The sequence below is a fragment of the Sciurus vulgaris genome, assembly GCF_902686455.1.
Source record: "Sciurus vulgaris genome assembly, chromosome: 14".
Lineage (NCBI taxonomy): Eukaryota > Metazoa > Chordata > Mammalia > Rodentia > Sciuridae > Sciurus > Sciurus vulgaris.
Window position 1 is genome coordinate 22,928,287 of NC_136475.1, and position 19,795 is coordinate 22,948,081.

General features: G+C 38.3%; 1 protein-coding gene across 6 annotated transcripts in view; it reads left to right on the forward strand.

Annotated features, from left to right (window-relative positions):
* MEIS1 (Meis homeobox 1) overlaps positions 1-19,795 on the forward strand; it is a 136,080-nt gene that overhangs the window by 71,980 nt on the left and 44,305 nt on the right. For all 6 annotated transcript variants that reach the window (XM_079110610.1, XM_079110606.1, XM_079110607.1 and 3 more), the window contains exon 8: positions 3,785-3,930. In XM_079110610.1, coding sequence (XP_078966736.1) covers positions 3,785-3,930 — 146 coding nt within the window. The remainder of the gene's footprint in view (positions 1-3,784; positions 3,931-19,795) is intronic.

Consider the following 19,795-nt stretch of genomic DNA (forward strand, 5'->3'; position numbering starts at 1 on the left):
GAGCCGGTGCCTAGAGAGAGTGGAGCCCAGAGTTTCACTTCAGTGAGGGGGAAGAAAGGGATTTGAGTGGCCTGGTCTCATCAGAGCCCAGGAAGTCGCAGGGAGTGGATTTCTGCATTAGAATGTTACCTCTGTGCAGTCAGTGAGTGCTCCGCGCCCCACGGATGCCTCTGCATAGCCAAAGGCCATTTCCAGGAGCCTCTGGCCCCGCAGTCACTGGCCTGCTAGTTAATTGCCACACGGACTTCATGACACATGGGCAGATAATATGACATTTTCGGTTTCTGTCACTAGCAAACGCCACAACGTCGCTTGCACTAGTTGCTAAGAAGCTGTCAGAAACCATTAGCAGTTGGCTAAAGTCGCCCTATGGCATTTCCTCATAGCATCAGCAAAACGAGCATAAATCACCCACTGGAGCCTACTGCTATCCTAATGAGGCTGTAAGCTTGTTTATGGACTAGCATCATTTTTATGATTATTTCCACCTTTTCAGTTTGCCTTCATTTGGCGGCAGGAGAAGTCAGCTCCAGGAATGAAGTCACTGCTGACATTTCACAAATGTGGTTCAGAGCTGCTGCCTGCTGCCGTGTGGTCGGCCGGCGGTTCTCCAAGTTTGTTTAGTGATCTTAAAAATAAAAAAAGGAAATAAATCCTCCGGAGACCGCGTCGAGGTGACTGTATCAAATTGCAGACTGAATGGAAATGCTAAAGGTACAATTGACCATTTAGACTCTCCTCTGAGATCGAGACGTTCCGAGATCAATTTTCAATTTTCGAAAGTGGAAGAGGTTAAACAATTTATTAAAATCTATGAAAGTGTTTGCTTTTAGAATAGTCTGTTTTATTATGCTCTTCTCCTTCCCCATCGTCTCCGTTTCCCCGACTGTGTCGGAAAGGAGCAGGGTTTATTGTTCTAGGCTTTTCTGAACATGCACCAGTATTTACACTGGATTGAAAGCATTTGCTTCCAATGAAAATCTTGTCTTAGATTACAACTCAGCAGTGTAATTTCCCTCCCAGATGGGAGTAAAGTAGCTGTATTTGCCTAAAAACAGTAGGAAGAACAAACTGTGCATTAAGCCAAGGCTGTTTTTGGCTTGAGCTAATGATGTAATAGAAACCTTTTATTCGGGAGAGGTCACTGCCAGGGACTGAAGGGGGTGATCTGGCTCCTGCTTGAAAGGTTTCTCCATTGTATCTACATAAGTCTTCACTTAAAAAATTCTGTTCCTAATGCTTCTGCTTTCATACAGCAGAAATAAACAGCAAAGGTTCTGGTGAGTGTTACACATGGAATGCAGAAAACCTTCCTCCCCTAATGGAGTATATAATTCAGGTGCCCTCAAGGCACGCTTTCAGGAATTCTTTTGCCTGAGGTAATGGGAAGCTAAGGCTGCTTTAAGGCCTTGATTATCTATTGATGCACAAAGCTGGAAAAAAGTCATCTCCACTGGATTATAGTAGATATTTCCATAAATTATCAATGAATTCTCTTCTAGGCAGGCACTAGGCATTGCTTGCTAAATTAATCTGAAGGGGTTTGAGATGGATAAAAGGCTATTTTTTTTAAAGGTGGAAAACAATCACGAGAGGTGGGGAAAAACAGTATTGTTAGGTTAGAAGCTTTTCATTTTTAATCAATGATCAAGTCATATATTTCTTTTCCTTGGTTACCTTTTGCATATTGAAAGTGGATTAGCCCATTGAAAATTTAAATGCTGAGGGTTGTTTTCTTTCTCATGTTTCTTTAATGAATTGTTATTTTATATGGTGAATTGCTTCTCTGTATAAAAAGCCTCTTTAAATACTGGACTTTCAAAGAATTTATTAGGCAAACCCAAGGGGACTTGTCATAAAACACTTGGTTATGCAAATAAAGACTTGGGTAGGCAGGAAGGAGCATTGATTTAGGGATGTGGTTGTCTGGTCCAGAAGGAACCCCAAAAACTCCACATCCAGCCACATGACCTTGAGCCAGTCACCAAACACAGGACTTCCGTCACTGATACAGTGATGAGTTTGGAGTTGGGGGTCCTCATGATCTCTTCCAGTGAGAGTCCCAGGCTATGATCCTGTGGACCTTTAACAACGTAGATAATTTTAAATACAGGGAAATTATGGATTGTGAACCAATAGAAGTTTAAATTCAGAAGCTCTGCAAAAGTTTGGCATGTGTGGCATATGCTCTAATAATAGTAGAAATGGCGACATTAGTCTGTTCCTCACCCAGCAAAGTTTTCCGACTTCAGCTCAGCTCAAATCAAGGCCATTGAAAAAAAAACATAAAGCAAGATAAAATTGTGGGTCACTTTTCTTTTTTTCTCAGGGGTGGGGAGTTGGGTCTCCTGAGGGAGCTATTAAGAACAATTGAGTTTTAGTGTAACCACTATAGATTAGACTGGATTAACTGAAAATGAAATAGAGAATTCTTTTTTGAGGTTAGAACCTCAATGAAAGAAATGAGAAATATGGACATTCATAAAGCCATGTAAATGAATCTGAAGATAGCTCTTATGCCCAGTCACTGGGAAATCTGTCTTACCATGGTTATCAGGTTCTTTGGACTATATGTATTGGCCTCCAGTGACTTTTTTAACTAGAGGAATATGCTCTGGGGTGTATTTGTTACCTCACTTCTAAACCTGGCTCCTGTAGCTCTTCTGTTCTGGACCCAGATCAACCAGTCCATTTCTAAAATGCAGAAGCATCCGCAGAGAGCAGGGCACTAGGTGGCTCACTGGAGGGGGATAATTAACAGAAGTTTTGCTACTTATTAATGTAGTAGGTTGAGTCCATTCTTGTTTTCCCTTTTGACTTTGGTACCAAGACAAAAAAATACCTACTTCCCATTTGGATCTTGTGACTTATTTTGGACACTGTGATAATATGGGTGGAAATTTCATTTTTTTCTTATTAAATATGTCATTATAAAAGGAATACTATGTTTTTAAAAAAATTTTTTTTTGCATCACAGAGCCAAAATATTTTCTAGAAGAAACAGTTTAAATGTTATTTTAAAAAATCAATGGAAAAACAGGGTCCCATATAGAAGACTAGATTACCAGGTGACTTCAGGATGCAAAAGATTTAAATCTAGAAGATATTTTAGAAACTGCCTGAATTACTAATGTAATGCAATTCCAACTTAACCATTAACTTAACATAACTCTATTTGATGTAAATAGTAATTGTTTTCTAATTTAAAAACCATTTCGGGGGTTTTCCCTTATAAAACTGGATGCTCTTCCTCTGATAAGAAAAACTATATTCTATTTGAAGTATTCCTAGGTCAAAGTGCTTATATGATGGGTTTCCTACATATCCCCATCCTACTTTAACCAAGATGGGTGGAAATAGTTGATATCGTAAATGTATCTTCTCGCAAGTTGACGTCAATGACTGTATGTGGAATTTGAATACCCAGGCAGCAACAGTTCATGACTGCCGCCATATTTAACTCCCTAGTAGAGTTAGACATCATGTGTCTCAGCTATGTAGATTGGAATGATTACCATGGCAACAAAGCCACTAAAGAGATTGGCTATTTCCCTCCATTCCCTTTGACCTTTAGCATTGTTCTTTGGAAGACGTTCTTTAGACCTGATTACTTTTGAGCCTAGGCCTTGTTCTTTCTCTTTGTCTTGGAAAAAAAAGAAAAGTACCAAAGAAACTATTAATCATTTAAATTGCTCTTTTGGTTTTGTTTATATCCAAAGGCATTCTATTTGAATAAAGCATGTCAAGGTAGCATCAGTCAAAATTTGATTCACTATGTTTGCAGGTGATGGCTTGGACAACAGTGTAGCTTCCCCCAGCACAGGTGACGATGATGACCCTGATAAGGACAAAAAGCGTCACAAAAAGCGTGGCATCTTTCCCAAAGTAGCCACAAATATCATGAGGGCGTGGCTGTTCCAGCATCTAACAGTAAGTGGATTCTAAATGACATATGTAAACTAAATATGGACAATGAACCAGTTTTGATAGAGAAAAAAAATGATCCCTCTGGACTTGGAATATTTCTTAAATCACTGTGTTCACACAGCTTTTGCAAAAGTGTCAGCACTTGTTTCCTAGTTACATACCCCACATGAGGAGTTTTCTTTGAAGTTCGCTGTTGCAATTTTGTTAACCTTCGTAAGTTGTAAGGTTTAGGAGTTCATGTGCACTTGTGATTTTAAGTATGTGTGTTAATGATGTTGCTTTTCTAAAGTGTGACCCTGAAGTATTTAAAAGAAAGTTAGTCAAACCCTAGAGAGAACGACTTAATATCTTCAGTGAATGCTTTAGTGGACCTTTATAGTGAACAGTCCACAAAAATTTAAATCATGTTGCAATGGCAAGATGATCGCATAATTTGCTGTTAAGTGGCTTGAGAGCACCAGCTTCCATTACAAAACACTCATGTGAGTCAGAGCTCCCAGTGAAAGTTGTCCCTGCATTTAGAACTGTAAAGGAAAACAGCAATATACAGTCAGCTCTTCCTGTGTAGTCCCTTGTGACTTTTCAAGCAGAGTAACAGTTTATATTGTCTGTGTGAGTATTGCTGTTTTCACTGCAGGAATTCTCCTGGAGATGTGAGAAACTGGAGATTTGGGCCTTTATGCCACCAGGGGATTTATTTTGTTTGGGTATTGTTCTGAATGAATTTCATGTTCAAAATATTTATAATCATAATATTTTGGTGGATATTTTTGTAAGTGCATACGGATTCGATGACATCTGAGGAGGAAGACAAAAACGAAAATTTATGGATAAAATAACATTTTAAAAATCAGCAAAATCGTTGACTAGGGGATTTTCATATAAGGGACAAAGGAAGGATTTAGACAGGACTGTAGCTCAGCTGCATAGATAAATGAATGTTAAAAACTAGACTTATTTTTTAATGCCAGGAGCAAACCCGTTATGTTACTATTTTTAGTCTACTTTGCTTTTCTTAAAGTCATCCCCCCCTTAGATATTAAGGTCCATTCTGCATTGTTACAAACATGTCCAGAACCTGTTGACCTCACTCCCTTGCCTGCTTTCCAAGCCATGTTCCTCAGTGGGTTGTCTTGGGACAGGGAGGAAAACTCAGGGGAAGTCTGAAGACTACTTTGGTTCTGCCTCTCTGGATAGAAGCTGAGCCTCCAGTAATGCTCAAGGTATAAATTAATCCTTATGTTCCAGCATTGGTGAACAAAATGTGAACTGAGAGAAGAAGTAAATAATAATAATAATAAACAATAATAATTCCTTTTTCTTCTTCCCACCATGATTCCCAATAGTACCTTGACTATGCTGAGCATTTCTGAATGAACTTGAAGGGCTGGTGAATGCTGGAAGTTAGTCGAGGATTCAGTTTTACCTGTTATAATTTTGATATATTAAGTTCACCTAAAACCTGACTCAGGTACCCTTACTCATCTGCCGCTTGTTGCATGTAGGAAGTTATTCTGAGATCTGCCTCGTGCAAGTTTCCTATTGAGGTTTATCGACCACTGCTGAGCTTGGGGGAAGGAGGACTAGGGTGTCCAGGGCATACCATGAAAAACAATAGTATGACATTTAGAGGAGAAGTGACAATAGGTCAAAGGTACACATGCCAGGATGCACTGGCTAACCTGCTTTTGAGTGAGGAATGGAATCAGGATGACCCTGAAGTACAACCAGACTATTTCTATTTCTTAACCTAACAGGAAGAATGAATAGATATCTTCAGCCCCCATCTCAATCAGCAAAGGAGCTTTGGTTTTACTTGAAACTGAGATGCCCCTGAATAAAATATAATCAAATATTAGTTCAGACAGAATCAGGAGAGAGAGAAGCAAGTTATTTTATTCATCTGCCAGATTTCCCATTTTTCTAGGCTGTACCCTTGCGAAGAACCTTGCAGAAAGCTATATTACCTTTTTTATAAAAACAAAACAAAACAAAAATCCTTTCTAACGCTGTGATTGTACCTGCACTGCAATGCTTATGTGGACTATGCATTACTGGGGCAATCCTGAGAGAAATTATTCATGAACTGCCTGATTTCTTGAGGCCTGGCTAATTGCCTTCAATTTTAGAGTCTTTGCTGGCCTGTGTCACTGCCCTGGAAGGAGAAGTCCATTCCTCCATGTCTCTCTGGCTTTCCATGAGTGTGCACAGAAGTTGCCTTGTGGAGTCCATTGGCTATCTCTATGCTCTTTGCCCACACCAATACCATCTGCTCAGAAAGAAATATTGATAAGTCTGAAAAAGCAAATTGCTCTCAGAACATCATCTACAAAACAAAGTTGAGATATGAAATATTCCTTCCCCCAAAGAGAAAAATTCTCTCTCTCCTCTTAATTGCAAGAGCAAATAAATTCCCATTTACAAAGAACACCCTTCCTTTTGTGTTTTGTTACTCTTCTTAAAAGAATGCCTGATCTTCATACACACATTTATCATCAAGAGCGCATTTCAAAAAAATTCTATGGAATAAAAACATACTATAGATATTGAAGAGTTTTTTTTTTTTTTTTTTTTTTTTTTTTTTTTTGTCATTGTTGTTGATTGTTCAAATGCTTAAGTACTGACCTCTCAGTATTAATCCTTTAGTAACTTTATTTCGAGTTCTGAGAGATTTTCAGGGATGCACGATTCATTAGGAAGACTTAACAAATTTTAAATGATCACATTATTGCTATGTGATTATTGCAGTTTATCTAGAAAATCCTTTCAGAAAACTTACTGAATATAAAAGAGCAATTGAAACGCTGGCTAATTAAAACAATAGTGATAACCATTGATTGACAAATTGTAAATGAATCTTTTTTTTTAAATGCCAAAAGGCATAGTCTAAAACCTCACACACCTTATTGAAAGCAAATTGCTATTTTTTTTCTTTTTGAAATAAATGGATCAATCTTTTCATTGAGTTTATTCATTTAAAAAAAAAAAAAATCTGCCCATGAAAGGGCTTTCAAGCATTTGTGTGTTAGAGGAGCAGAATAGGCCCTGAATAAAAAAACCTTTCTGGATTTGCACCCCAGCTGCCTGAGAAGAAAAATGTGCTGGTCTGTAGTTATCCACAGGTAGATTTAATCAGTAGCACATTTTACTACTCCAAAAAGAGAACTGAAAGCTTGTTCTTGGACTCACAGTCTCTAGCAAGCTAAACTGCACAAACTTTATGTATAATGAAAACAATTAAAAAAAAAAAAAAAAAGGAAACAAGTTTTAAACTTTGGTGATTATGGAGTAAAAGGAAATTTCAGTGCAGTAAATTCCCAGCTTAGACTTAGTTGAACATTTGCCAGTGTTGATAAGTAGAGAAGTTCTCTTAAAAGAAAAGATTCCCTGGAATTGAAAAGAATGACTGACATGATTTAGATAATAAAGGAGAATTCAAAGAAAATAAAAGCATGTATTAATAGAAATGCTTGCATTTGCCTGAAGATAAATTATTGCAAACAATTAAAAAGTACTTAATATTTGCATATGAGTCACTGTATAGTCACAATCAATTCAGGGACTTATGTCACATCAAGGGGTGTGTGTGTGTGTGTGTGTGCGTGTGTGTGTTCTTGAGGGCATTATTCCAATTATAAACAGCCTACTATATCATAATACTTAAACTAGATGTGCTTTGCATATTACCAGTTTTTCTGCTACATTGTGTCACAAAGATGTATATTCAAGGATCTAGTGAAAATGAGGAAAATAAATAAATATAATGTTTAAGGTAAAAATCAAAGATCTTTCTTCTTTTTGTTTGCCTACCCGGTCATATTGCAGTTTTAAATATAATCTAAATGGAAAAGCAGTTAATGTGGCTCTTGTTTAAAATATTCAGAGACTATATTTTCCAGCATGAAGTCACTGTGGGTCTGCAAAGGAATCCTGAAAGTTAGGGGGAGTGGAGATATTTAAAATGTATACCTGCAGATTCAAATGAATTAAGCATTCGAGGGTCAATATTTGGCATGAACCTCTAGGGGAGGTGACTCTGAAGGTTAGTGGGTAGAGGTGACCCTGAAGGTTAAAGGTGGGGGCAGAAGGTTGTTGGGGAGAGGCAATCCTGAAGATTACTGGGGGGAAGTGATCTAGAAGGTAAAAAAGTTTTTATTCATATTTTCTCCAACTCCCCATCTTTTTGCTGATCTTGAGGATCCCCTTGGGTTAAACCTGGCAATTGAGATGAACTTTGTTTCTAAGTCATACACATATATTTGCTATGTGTTTTTGTTGTTCCATTTTTTTTGCCTGTGAACTTGTAGCCTGGAAAATATTTGTGTGTGTGTGTGTGTGTGTGTGTGTGTGTGTGTGTGTGTGGCCAAATTTATGTCTTCATTTCTGATTTATAAAGACTTTCCTCTCGTTGTGGATAAAGCCAATGTGAGGGGTTGTAGAATCTTCCAGGTTGAGAATGGCGTTTCCATAGAAACACTATTAGATGAAAAGTGCCCTGCGGGTCCGCCGCTCTAAGGATGGAGTAAATGGAATTGAATTGGGAATTGAATGCTCTAGAAGAGACAGATGTTGTTTCATTGGTTTTGCTTTTGGTAACAAGATCTGTCGGAGACATCTTACTGTCATATCTCTGTTTGCGATTTTGGAAGAATTACTGTCTGACCATTCTGAATAATTATGACAATGAAAAAGTAGTTCTAATTGATATCTAGATAACCCATTCTGTTGATCAAGGTGAATGTAAGGTCAGAAGGGAGATAGATGGTCTGCTCACAGTCAGGTGGTAGAAGGCATTTTTGTTCTTCCCATTTCTCTTTCTCTTTTCTGTTGCTCACCTCCACACTGTCAGTTTAAACAGTGAATATTCTTAGTGAATATTCCTTCCCTGCTAGCTTTCTTCAGCTACCTGTTCCTCAAGATGTGGGGCAGTCCTGAGAAACTGGAAGGGGCAGAACCGCCATATTGGTGAATTCTTGCCTGAATTGTCTGTCAGAGTGACACAGAGTAGTTGAGAAAGGCTGTTCCTTCTTCAAAGTAGTCCTAACCTACCTTCATTTTCATGTGCCTGAGCCCAGGGAACTGATTTCTGGAGTTAGCTGGTACCTCTGACCCCTTCTTTCCTATGTGTTATCTGCAGATGCATTTTTATGTTAAGATACTTGAAAACTAGTATAAAGGCAATTTTCCCCTTTCAGATGTTCATGGACCATGTTAAAAAGGAGCTCTTTTAAATATATAAGAAGAGTATCTTTGTCCTCATTACTTTTGCCCTTACAAGTAGTCGCCATTTACCTTCTCCTCTGGCCAAAGCTAGAATTTGCTGAAACAATCTCAGGTTCAAATGACAAGCTCCCTTTCTTAATCTTAAAAAGATCTCTGCTACTTTGAAGATAGCATATTTCAACTCTGATTAGATAAGGACCCTGACTACTTTTCACCCAAGTGGGAATCATCTGTCTCAGGAGGAAAATGGAACAGACTATTTAATTACTCGAGGGGATTATTGGAATGTCCTAATTCTTCTGTGATATACATCATATAAACTCTGTTTTAATCATGAAGCGGGTGGCTTCCAGATTCTGGGGCAACTGCCTTTTTCTTTTTCTTAGCTAGTTATTGAAATCCTAATGGGATGGGTGATGAATTTTCTTAGGTCAGGTAAACTGAAAAGGCTACAGCTGGAATTCTTCACCCAGAAGAATCGGAGTTAATACTAATGATCATTGTGAATTAGAAGATCAAAGGGGAAGCGTCAGCCTGTTCTCCAAGTTGCTGCCCCAGAGGCCATTAGTGACCTGGCAGAGCTCTCTCCCAGCCTTGAGCACCTCCTTCCCAGTGCTGGCCTTTCTTCCCCACTCCCAGTTATGCACCTCTGACCTGGGGTAATTATAGTCGGTTGACGAGGAGGCATTGGGAAAACAATCGAAAGTAAAAACAAAAGTCCAACTTTAAAATTGCCCATTTATCCAGGTACATAGGACTTATAAACCCAAGGGCTCTGACAGGGCTCTGTGTTACTTTTGGATTGTGGTTGAGATTTTTGAGTTTTTCATGCTGTCATAAATGTTTGTATTTATTTCACTGATGGTGCCTTCTCTATGAGACTGTTGTAGAATCTGGCTGGCAACTCTTCTAAAATTCTCCTTTTCCAAAGCTAAAATAAAAATACACGATATTTAGCTTTTCACATATATTCCTCTCTCTCTTTCCTTTTTGCAGGATTGGGTATTGAGCTCAGAGCCCTGTGCATGCATGGGAAGCAAGCACTCTATCACTGAGCTCTAACCCCAGTCCCTCTGATATACTCTTAATTGGGAGAATTAAATAAAAGATTAAGTTTAAAACAAAAGTGCCCACATAAGCACAATTTATTAAGTTGATGGTTTCTGATGCACAAGACCATTTGAACACCAGCCAGCCATTTATAGACTTGAAAGCATATATCAATATCATGTCTCCTTTTTATTCCAATTAATGACAATGTTTTTGAAGATAAAAATACCAAACTTGGTCCATGAATATGCATTTGCTCCTCCTCAATTTATCTTTCAGATTAAAATTGAAGCACCACATATCTATATGTATATACATGCATACATACACACATATACACATATATGCATGTATACATATATAGACACACACACATATAAATATATACTTAAAACTAACTCAATCAAACTTTTAGGAATTTTACTTTATCATCATCCTCATCATCAATTTCATTGTAGTACCCAAAGCCTCATCCACACTAGGCAAGCACTCTGTCACTGAACTACATCCCACCCTTGTTATATTTAAGACAGAGTCTTACTAAATTGCCCTAGCTGACCTGAAATTTGCAATCCTGCTTTCTCAGCCTCCTGAGTAGTGGGGATTATGGGTGTGTACCACGGAGCCTGTCTCAGGAACTTGGTATCATGTAAGCCTGACTTTACTTTCTCTTAAAATTCCTAGAAGATACCTTACCTTAAAACATAAAGGTTTGAAGGAAAATCAGATGGTTTTTGTTTCAGAAAGGATTTTAGTGTTTTGTTTTGGGTTGGTTGGTTTGCTTAACTATTTTGCCAGATGAAGCACATCAGTACGTTAGGAAATGTAGCAAACTTTGACTTCACTGGAACCATCCCTGTTAACGTCTCAATCTTTCTTACTCAAGTGTGACTATGATTGTAGGAAAATATATATCCCTACATATTTGCATGTATGCATTTTTCAAAGAAGGACAAATCTCCGAGCCATTGACATTTCTAATAAACCTTAGTTAGGATAACTGAACTTTTTAATTTAAAAAAATTTTTTTTACTTCTTATGATCCCCTACATAACCATGTTCAGTGTTCCGATTTTTCTTTCTGCTGCTGTAGGCACATGCTCACACATGCTCAGGAGCTACCAAACAGATGTTGTAATGGTCTGTTGCAGGAATCACAAAAACCTCTTGGCCATGGCCCATGCTTACATGTCACATGCATAGTGCCATTATGTTGCAAAAACAATTTTACTGATGTTCCATGGTAATAGAAATGCTAGTGATTGTGTAGATTCACATTAAAATGATTACTTGTGATCAGAGTGTTGGTGGTTCAGTGTTGCTTGAGCCTCTGTTTGCAGAGTCCTAAGCTTGGTGAAGTTTGCATGTTCCGTGGACTTGATACCTCAGTGTGCAAAGAATAGGGAAGAGCTCTCAAGAACTCAGATAGGACAACTCTTTTTTGGTGAGTCAGTAGAGAGCCTCTGGGAGCAAAAAGTAGCTGACAGGGTTACGCCATGCAAATTTCTAACTTTTGAAAACTTTTAAGTCCTTGTTTTTCTAGCCATTGCAATACATCTTCAGGCAGCAAATTACAGCCCAATGAACGTGGCTCCCAATTCAAAGTGTGCTCCTCTATCTAAAGACCTTAAATATTTAACTCAATGTTATAACTGTTAATACCCTAAGTTAGTTGATACTTAAAGGATACAAATGACTTGGTTTTAAATTTTTTGAAATATTCTGAAATAGAGATCTTTGGTCACTACATGAATTTAAATGTTCTGCTGGCATTATCTTTCCATTAAAAAAAAAAAAAAAAAAAAATGAGACAATGCCTGTCCCTGCAAATTTCTTTTCAGTTCTTGATATTCTGTGTTCAAGCTGAGTGTGGTGTTGCATGTCTGTAATTCCAACTGCTCAGGAGACTGAGGCAGGGGGATGGCAAGTTTGAGGCCAACCTGGGCAACTTAGTGAGAACCTGTCTCAAATAAAAAGAGCCGAGGATGTAACTCAGTGGAACAGCATACCTGGGTTCAATCACCAGTACCACCAAAAAAAAGAAAGAAAGAAAAGAAAAGAAAAGAAAGAAAGATAAAGAAAATCTGTGGTCAGTGGTCAGTTTCATCTGTTTTCACATTAACTTAACTTAGTCACTGATACTCCTGCAGTGCCTTCTCATTTGTCCTATGATACAGATGGCCCTGAGAATTTGGTGTCCTAGGAATTTTTGAGAGGTCCAGAGAGCAGGAGATATATTTTGTTCATGTGAATATTTATCCTAAAAAAAAAAAAAAATCACAAAGATGGTTTCTATTGCAGTTTATAGAAGTTGAGGTACAATTTTTATCTACCACCTAAAGATGAGCCAGTTTCCAACTTTCTAGAGAGAAGCTCCACAAATATGATTTGACTTCATTTAAAAAGAGAAATAGGATTAATTCTTGCCTATGTAATGTTATTTTTATCATTTATTTTAACATTGATTTAGTAATTGCTTGGCTATTTTGATATTGGATCGTTTTCTTTTTAGCAGCTGAAGAAAAAATTGATCAAAAGGCTAAATAAAATCATAAGTATCTCAGTGGTGCTTTATAGCTAAATATTTTCACATACATTGGATTCTGGAGATAAACCTGTGAGGTAGGCAGGATGAAAAAAATGAAGTATAAAGAACTTAATGATTTTTCTCAAGGTCAAAAGCTAGGAACTAGCTGAGCTTGAACTAAGATTTTCAAACTTGAATTTCCATGTGCTTTCCACTGAGCTGCCTTGTTCAGTGGAAAAAATCAAGTCACATTGTGGGAGTTTGAAGGTATAATTATAATCTGTGGCTGCAGCTAAGCTAATTATTATTATTATTATTTTTAGTTAGAAATTTGAGTGAAAGAGTTTGGCATAAAACTTCAGAATGCAGTCTAATGGCTACTGGTAACTAAGGTCTTTTTTGGATTCTTTTCCCAAACATCAAATATCTGCCCTACCTAAAAGACAAAACTACAGCTATCGATAGTTTACAACAATCTTAATAATTTCTGAATTGTTAGAATTTCAGATTTGAGACACTATTTAACTGTTCCTCCTTCCTGACAGTAATATGTAAATCTCTACCCATGTCTATTACTAGCAATGTTTGATGGTGGTTTGGGGGTGAAGGATTTTTCCTCATGCAAATCCTAACTAAACTTAACCCAGAATTTAGCTCCTTGAAGATTTTTTTTTTTTTTTTTTTTTGCCTGTCACGTGGCCAGGACGCCAAAGAGCTATGTCTTTAATTTGCTTTATGGAGATAGAAGAAACTGCTTATGCAGCCCCGATTACTCTTGAACCTACAATCCAACTGTCGCTTCTCAGCAAAGAAGGCTGCTAAACCCTAGAGAATTAAGCCGCCGCTCTGGGGTATGACACTGAGGTCTGATCATTTTAAAGCTAGTAATAACCAGAATCCTAAAATTCTTATGAATAAAATGTAATTTTAGTAATGTTTCCATAAACAGTGGTAATGGTGGCATTTTAGTAGGCAGTGACATTAGTCACATCGAAATTGCACCACATTGGCTTTTAAATTACTCCACCTGTCTGTATGAATAGAATTTTCAGTGTAAAAGCAGAGAGACAGCTGCTGCTAATGTCTCCTTCTCCCCGTGCAGATAATGCTGGCAAATCTACATGCATAAAGGACTGGTTTGTGATGTAAAACGGTACCTGACCCCGCTGGCTCCTGAGCTACAAAGCAATACCTTTAATTACCAGTGGCTGTGTTTAGTTGTTGATATAAAAATGTCAGCTTCCAGGAGTGTAACCTCAGGTTCACTCCCTCTAGTAATGTCACCCGCTGTACACTCTCTTCCTTCCACCCACATCCGTACTGCGATGGGTGAGCATTTATCTTGATGTGTTTCAGAAACACGCACAGTATTAATACTTAAAAGGAAAACACCGAATACTGCATGAACTTGATTGATGATCTTTTCATTCGAGAACTTTTACAGATTAGTGGAAGCCGGTTCCTTCTTGGTAGCCAGAATAGAAATATGGCACGATGTTTATACCTTCAAAGGGCTTAGCCTCATTCATCTGATACAAATGCGCGCCCTCATGTGAAGATCAGGGGTAAACATTTCATAGAGCAGGAAGGGTGAAGCATAGAGGGGCTGCAGAATATCACATTTTTTCCTATGTGCTCATGCTTCCTGTTGATAGATGATGAAGTTCACTTTCTGGAGAAACCGATTTGTTCTTAGTCTTTTGGTTATGGTCGATTGTAGCGGCTCCATTGAAATGAGAATGTTCGAGATAGATGCCTGTTGCCAACAATACATTTGGTGCAACGGTAAATAGGAGATATACGTGTCTGGCTCATTCGCAGGCATTCTTTTTGACTTCTTTCACACAACTGGTGTTTTCGTGTTTAATTTAACAAGGAATGAGTAGTAAATGAAAGCTGCTGCCTGAAATCCCACTGTGAGCGTGTTTTGCACTTGGCTCCCCAGTGACAAAGCAATTTGTGAAATTATGTGATGGAGTAATTAGATGAAGCCAGGGCTCCTGATTGTTGCCATGCATATGTGGCGAGGGTTTGTTGGGAAGAGGGAGGGGGAGCAAAAAATAGATTATTACCCTGGCAAGTTGGCTCAAAGCTTCTTCATTTATTTGTAAACAGAATATTTAGTGACCGCATAGGAAGTAGCTGTAATCACCAGCTCATAAAGAAACCACAGCAGAGCTTTTGGATTTTTGCAGAGTGCTCATGTAAAATTTAAGCTGGGAGGCAGAGTCCCTGTTAATGTAATTAGGATCTAATTTACCACCCTTTGCACACAGATGTAATAATGTCTAGATATTTATTCTATCTTTAAGCACGTTACATATACCTCAGTGCAGCCGTTACTGAGCAGAAACAGGTGTGAGCACTTTCCTAATTCGTTTTCACACTGTAAACACATAGCAATTTAAGGGAAATATTTACCAAAAACGAGGGGAAGGAATGTCTGCAAATGAGGCAGTAATGGACAGTTGCCCTTTATGTACTGATGGATTTCTCAATGGTTAAGTAAATTAAAGCAAATGCTAGAAAAATCAATAGGCCAGCATAGTCTTGGTTTTGCCTCATAGACTTCAGGACAGAATGACAGATGTGGTGTCTATGACCCATTTAAGTATTAATGCTTGAAAAACTGCTTCCGCATGCAAGGTGGTAGGCTTAGAAACATTCTGCTATATTAAATTACAGACAATAATATTTTTAAGTATATGTGGAATTTATATGTTTCAGTTAGGTTGTTCTTATGTGTTCCATTTATACTGGAAGATTAGTTGCTTAGTTGTTGCAATAGCACCATAAATCAGATTTGAATGTTCCCGCACGGAAACATCTTCATAAGGCTGTAGTTGGAAGGTGAAGATGATGTATTTTGAGCTCATGTGTATGGTGAAGTGAATATGGGCAATAATACTCTACGTGGAAACCAAATTAAATTTAATTAAGGTGTAGATGCTCAGAGCCTTTGGAAAAATCTGTAAAATAACATTCGAATGTGGCATTATAATTCAGTTACTCTCTAGGGCTACATTCGCTAAATTTTACGTTTGAACTAACACATGTAACATGTCATAGGTTGAGTGTCACAGGTGTGTGGCATTTTTGGGCTAGTATAATGTTCCAAGTTATAAGTGTTAGCCTCCAAGAACAAGAGGACAGACTGGTTGGTAACACTGCAGAGTGATACTTTTCCCACCCATTGTTCACATTTCCAAAAATTTAGACCAACCTCAAGAGAAGTCAGTTAAAACTAGTCTTGGTATTGGTTTGTTGACTATTTAAGACAGAAAGACAAGAAGAGAGGCAAGCCCAAGTGTACTCCAGCCTTAGAGATCAACACTGGTTTTTGAAACCAAAAGGAGACGGAGGGATGAAGTTATGATTCTGGTAATCTGGGGAGAAGGTCCCTTATGTTGGGGACAAAGAGAGCCAGACTGACTGTAAGTGTCCTGTTTACCTTCCTGTCCTGTGTAAACTTAAGCAATAATATTTCAACTTCCTTCTTTGCTCATGACAAAGCAGACATGGTCCAGTCTGCCTCTGGGTGTTGAAAAACAGCATGTAAAGGTGATATTGTGATAAATCAGAATCATTGGAAACATTGCTGGGTTGATGTAATGGAGGGAAGTAGAAGGATTGTTTACTTTCCAAACAACCAAGAAGCTATTTCTGGATTTTTATTATCATACAGCATAGCATTTATAGTTATAATAGTCCTGTGGATTTGTATCATGAAATTTAACAACGTGCACATTTGGAGATTTAATGGAGGTGTAAAGAGTAACTTTAAAATATGGAAGTCTATCACCTAAAAAGTTTGAAAATGGAAATTATGACAGAATCGAAGATTCTTTGGCTTCTCTCAGTGCTATACTCCTTAAACTTTAGCATGCGTTCAAATTCACTGGGAGTCTTTTTTAAGATGTAGATTATGATTCCAAGGGATGGGACCTGAGATTTTTGCATTTCTAACAAGTTCCCCAGGGATGCTGGTACTGCTGGTCCACAGAGCACACCTGTCCTAGCAAGGATCTGAGGAACATAAGCCAGATGATAAATATCAAATGGAAAGATGGTTGTCTTTCTCCATCTTTGATTTTTATGTTTTCTGTCTGAGTTTTAAAACTTAATCGCTTTATTTTCATCATATTAATCGGGCTAAAGTGTTTCACTTTTCCTTTGCCAACGTTCAGTTCATTTTCACAACATCAAAGACTTTTCACTGGGTCTCTCAAATACCCCCAAAGTTTCTGATAAACCAATGACTCTCCAGAAATAAACATTCTGGGCCTGTGGACAGTGCACTTGTGTATTCAGGGCGGGTGGGAAGGTCATCCTGGAGGTCGAGTGACAGAGATGAGGGTGTCATTCTCCTCATTGGGCTTTGGTGCTCTGGTGACAGTGTGCTGAGATGGGCATTATCATGGAGTGTGAGCAAGGTATGCAGTGGCTGTACTAACACTAGAGTTCCTGCTCTGGGGCTGGAGATCTGACAGTTGGCAGTGAGCAGTTACAGCATCCAAGCACAGAAACAATATATGCATTGGAAGGAGAAATGAGTTTGTTCCTGGGACCTCTCCACACCTTGTGTTCTCCATGAAATCCTATAAGATTGCCGCTGCTTTGTGTACTGCCATGGACACGGCTCTCTCTCAAATTTTTTTAGCATCCTAGAAAAGGAATTTGTTTTCCAAAGTGAACATCTGAAAAGTATATTCCCTCTAGTTTGACTAAGATCTAAGGAATTATGATAAGTAGTGCATCTCTATTAATCATTGCTTAGCAGGTAAATTCTCTCACTCGTTAGAGTTCATGAATGTAGTTTCTTAAAATTAGGTCATTTATTTTGGTCTAAGTCATTGAGGATCAAAGGTCATAAGGAATCCAAAAGCCATTAGTCAGGGTTCTTTTCTGGACCCCTTAGATGTCATTGTACGAGTCACCCATGGCAGCCAGGGCCTGGCCTGCTGTCAGGGAGCTGGCAGGGTGCCTACTTTATTTCCAGTTTGCATAGATAAAAAGCAGAGCAGCTACTCTCGGAATCACTATAAAAATAAGCTTACATAAAATCTCCATTTGAAATACAGTATGTGTGTGCCCCTGCTTGCCTTCTCTCAGGGTAGCTATGGGACCTAGAAATCAAAATTAGGGAGAGAGGCATACATTTGGTGGTACTGCAGGTTATCCTTCGTTTTGGTGCAAGCATTTATGATTCACTGTAGGTTTAGTGAGGACCAGATTTTCATAAAGAATTGGAATGGCAAAGCAAGCATTTTAATTTGCTAGTATAAAATAGAAATGAAGGTATCCCGTTAACCCCTGTAGGTGTGTGTGTGTGCACGTGTGTTGACCTCCCCTCATGGCAAGATCGAGGTACCTCTGGCAGGAATGACTTTTTGTGTATCAGAAGGAGTGGGCAAGGGATTTTGTTCAATCAACTCATTTTCTTCCTCCACTGAGCCCCGTGAGTCTCAGATCCTCACCTTGAAGTGAAAACATCATCAATTACCAAGATGACAGGTGCCCAGGACTTACTCCCTGAAAGGTATTCTATTGGACCAGAAACCATGAGCACTCAGCAACATTCATCACTTGGATGTTCAAAAGAGACTGAGTAAAGACTGGGGTGAATTTCCAAGGAAAGAAGAGGTCAAATATATGTGCAAGAAATAACATATATTTGAATTTTTTTATGTTTATTTATTTATTTTATTTTAATTAAAATCATAAATTTACATAGGGCAATATTGTTTGATTCATTCTGTTATTTTTTTCCCTTCCCCCCCCACCCCTCCCACCCCTCTTTTCCCTCTATACACTCCTTCCTTCCTCCATTCTTACCACCCTCCTTATCCCTAACCCTAAACCTAACTCTAACCCTAATGCTAACCCCTCATACCCCCCCTTATATGTCCTCATCCGTTTATCAGTGAGATCATTCATCCATTGTTTTTTGAGATTGGCTTATCTCACTTAGCATGATATTCTCCAATTTCATTCATTTGCCTGCAAATGCCATAATTTTATCATTCTTCATGGTGGAGTAATATTCCATTGTATATATATGCCACAGTTTCTTTATCCATTCATCAATTGAAGGACATCTAGGTTGGTTCCACAATCTGGCTATAGTGAATTAAGCAGCTATGAACATTGATGTGGCTGTATCTCTGTAGTATGCTGATTTTAAGTCCTTTGGGTATAGGCCAAGGACTGGGATAGCTGGGTCAAATGGTGGTTCCATTCCAAGCTTTCTGAGGAATCTCCATACTGCTTTCCAGAGTGGCTGCACTAATTTGCAACCCCACCAGCAATGTATGAGTGTACCTTTTTCCCCACATCCTCGCCAACACCTATTGTTGCTTGTGTTCTTGATAATTGCCATTCTAATTGGGGTGAGATGGAATCTTTGATTTGCATTTCTCTTATTACTAGAGATGTTGAATATTTTTTCATATATCTGTTGATTGCTTGTACATCTTCTTCTGTGAAGTGTCTGTTCTTTTCCTTAGCCCATTTGTTGATTGGATTATTTGTATTTTGGTGTAGAGTTTTTTGAGTTCTTTATAGATTCTGGAAATTAGCACTCTATCTGAAGTATGAGTGGCAAAGATTTTCTCCCACTCTGCAGGCTCTCTCTTCACATTACTGATAGTTTATATTTGAATTTTAAAAAAATCAAACCTAAAAGTAACTATCCTATTTGATCTAAAGACGGCTAGCAATCATTATTATAATTTGCATGTGATTCTACAATGAATGATTGCATTCCCATTTGACAGATGAAGAAAGTGGGACGGAAAAGGTTGAAAATCTAAGGAAGATCTTAGTGTACAGTGAAGTAGGGGCTGGAAAAGAAAATTCAGGGCCATCACTTTCAACCTTCTGGAGTGTCCCACTTTATGCCCTGACATTTAAAATTCTGAAATTGCCTCGCATACACAGTTGACTGATATGAGAATGGAAGTCCAGGTGACCTCATGGGGTCGTAGCTTTGTCTCCGCTATTCAAGAGGGATCATGGTAGCTTTGTGGTCAACCAGGGCTGTAGGTCCCCTGCATAGGTCCTGTGTTG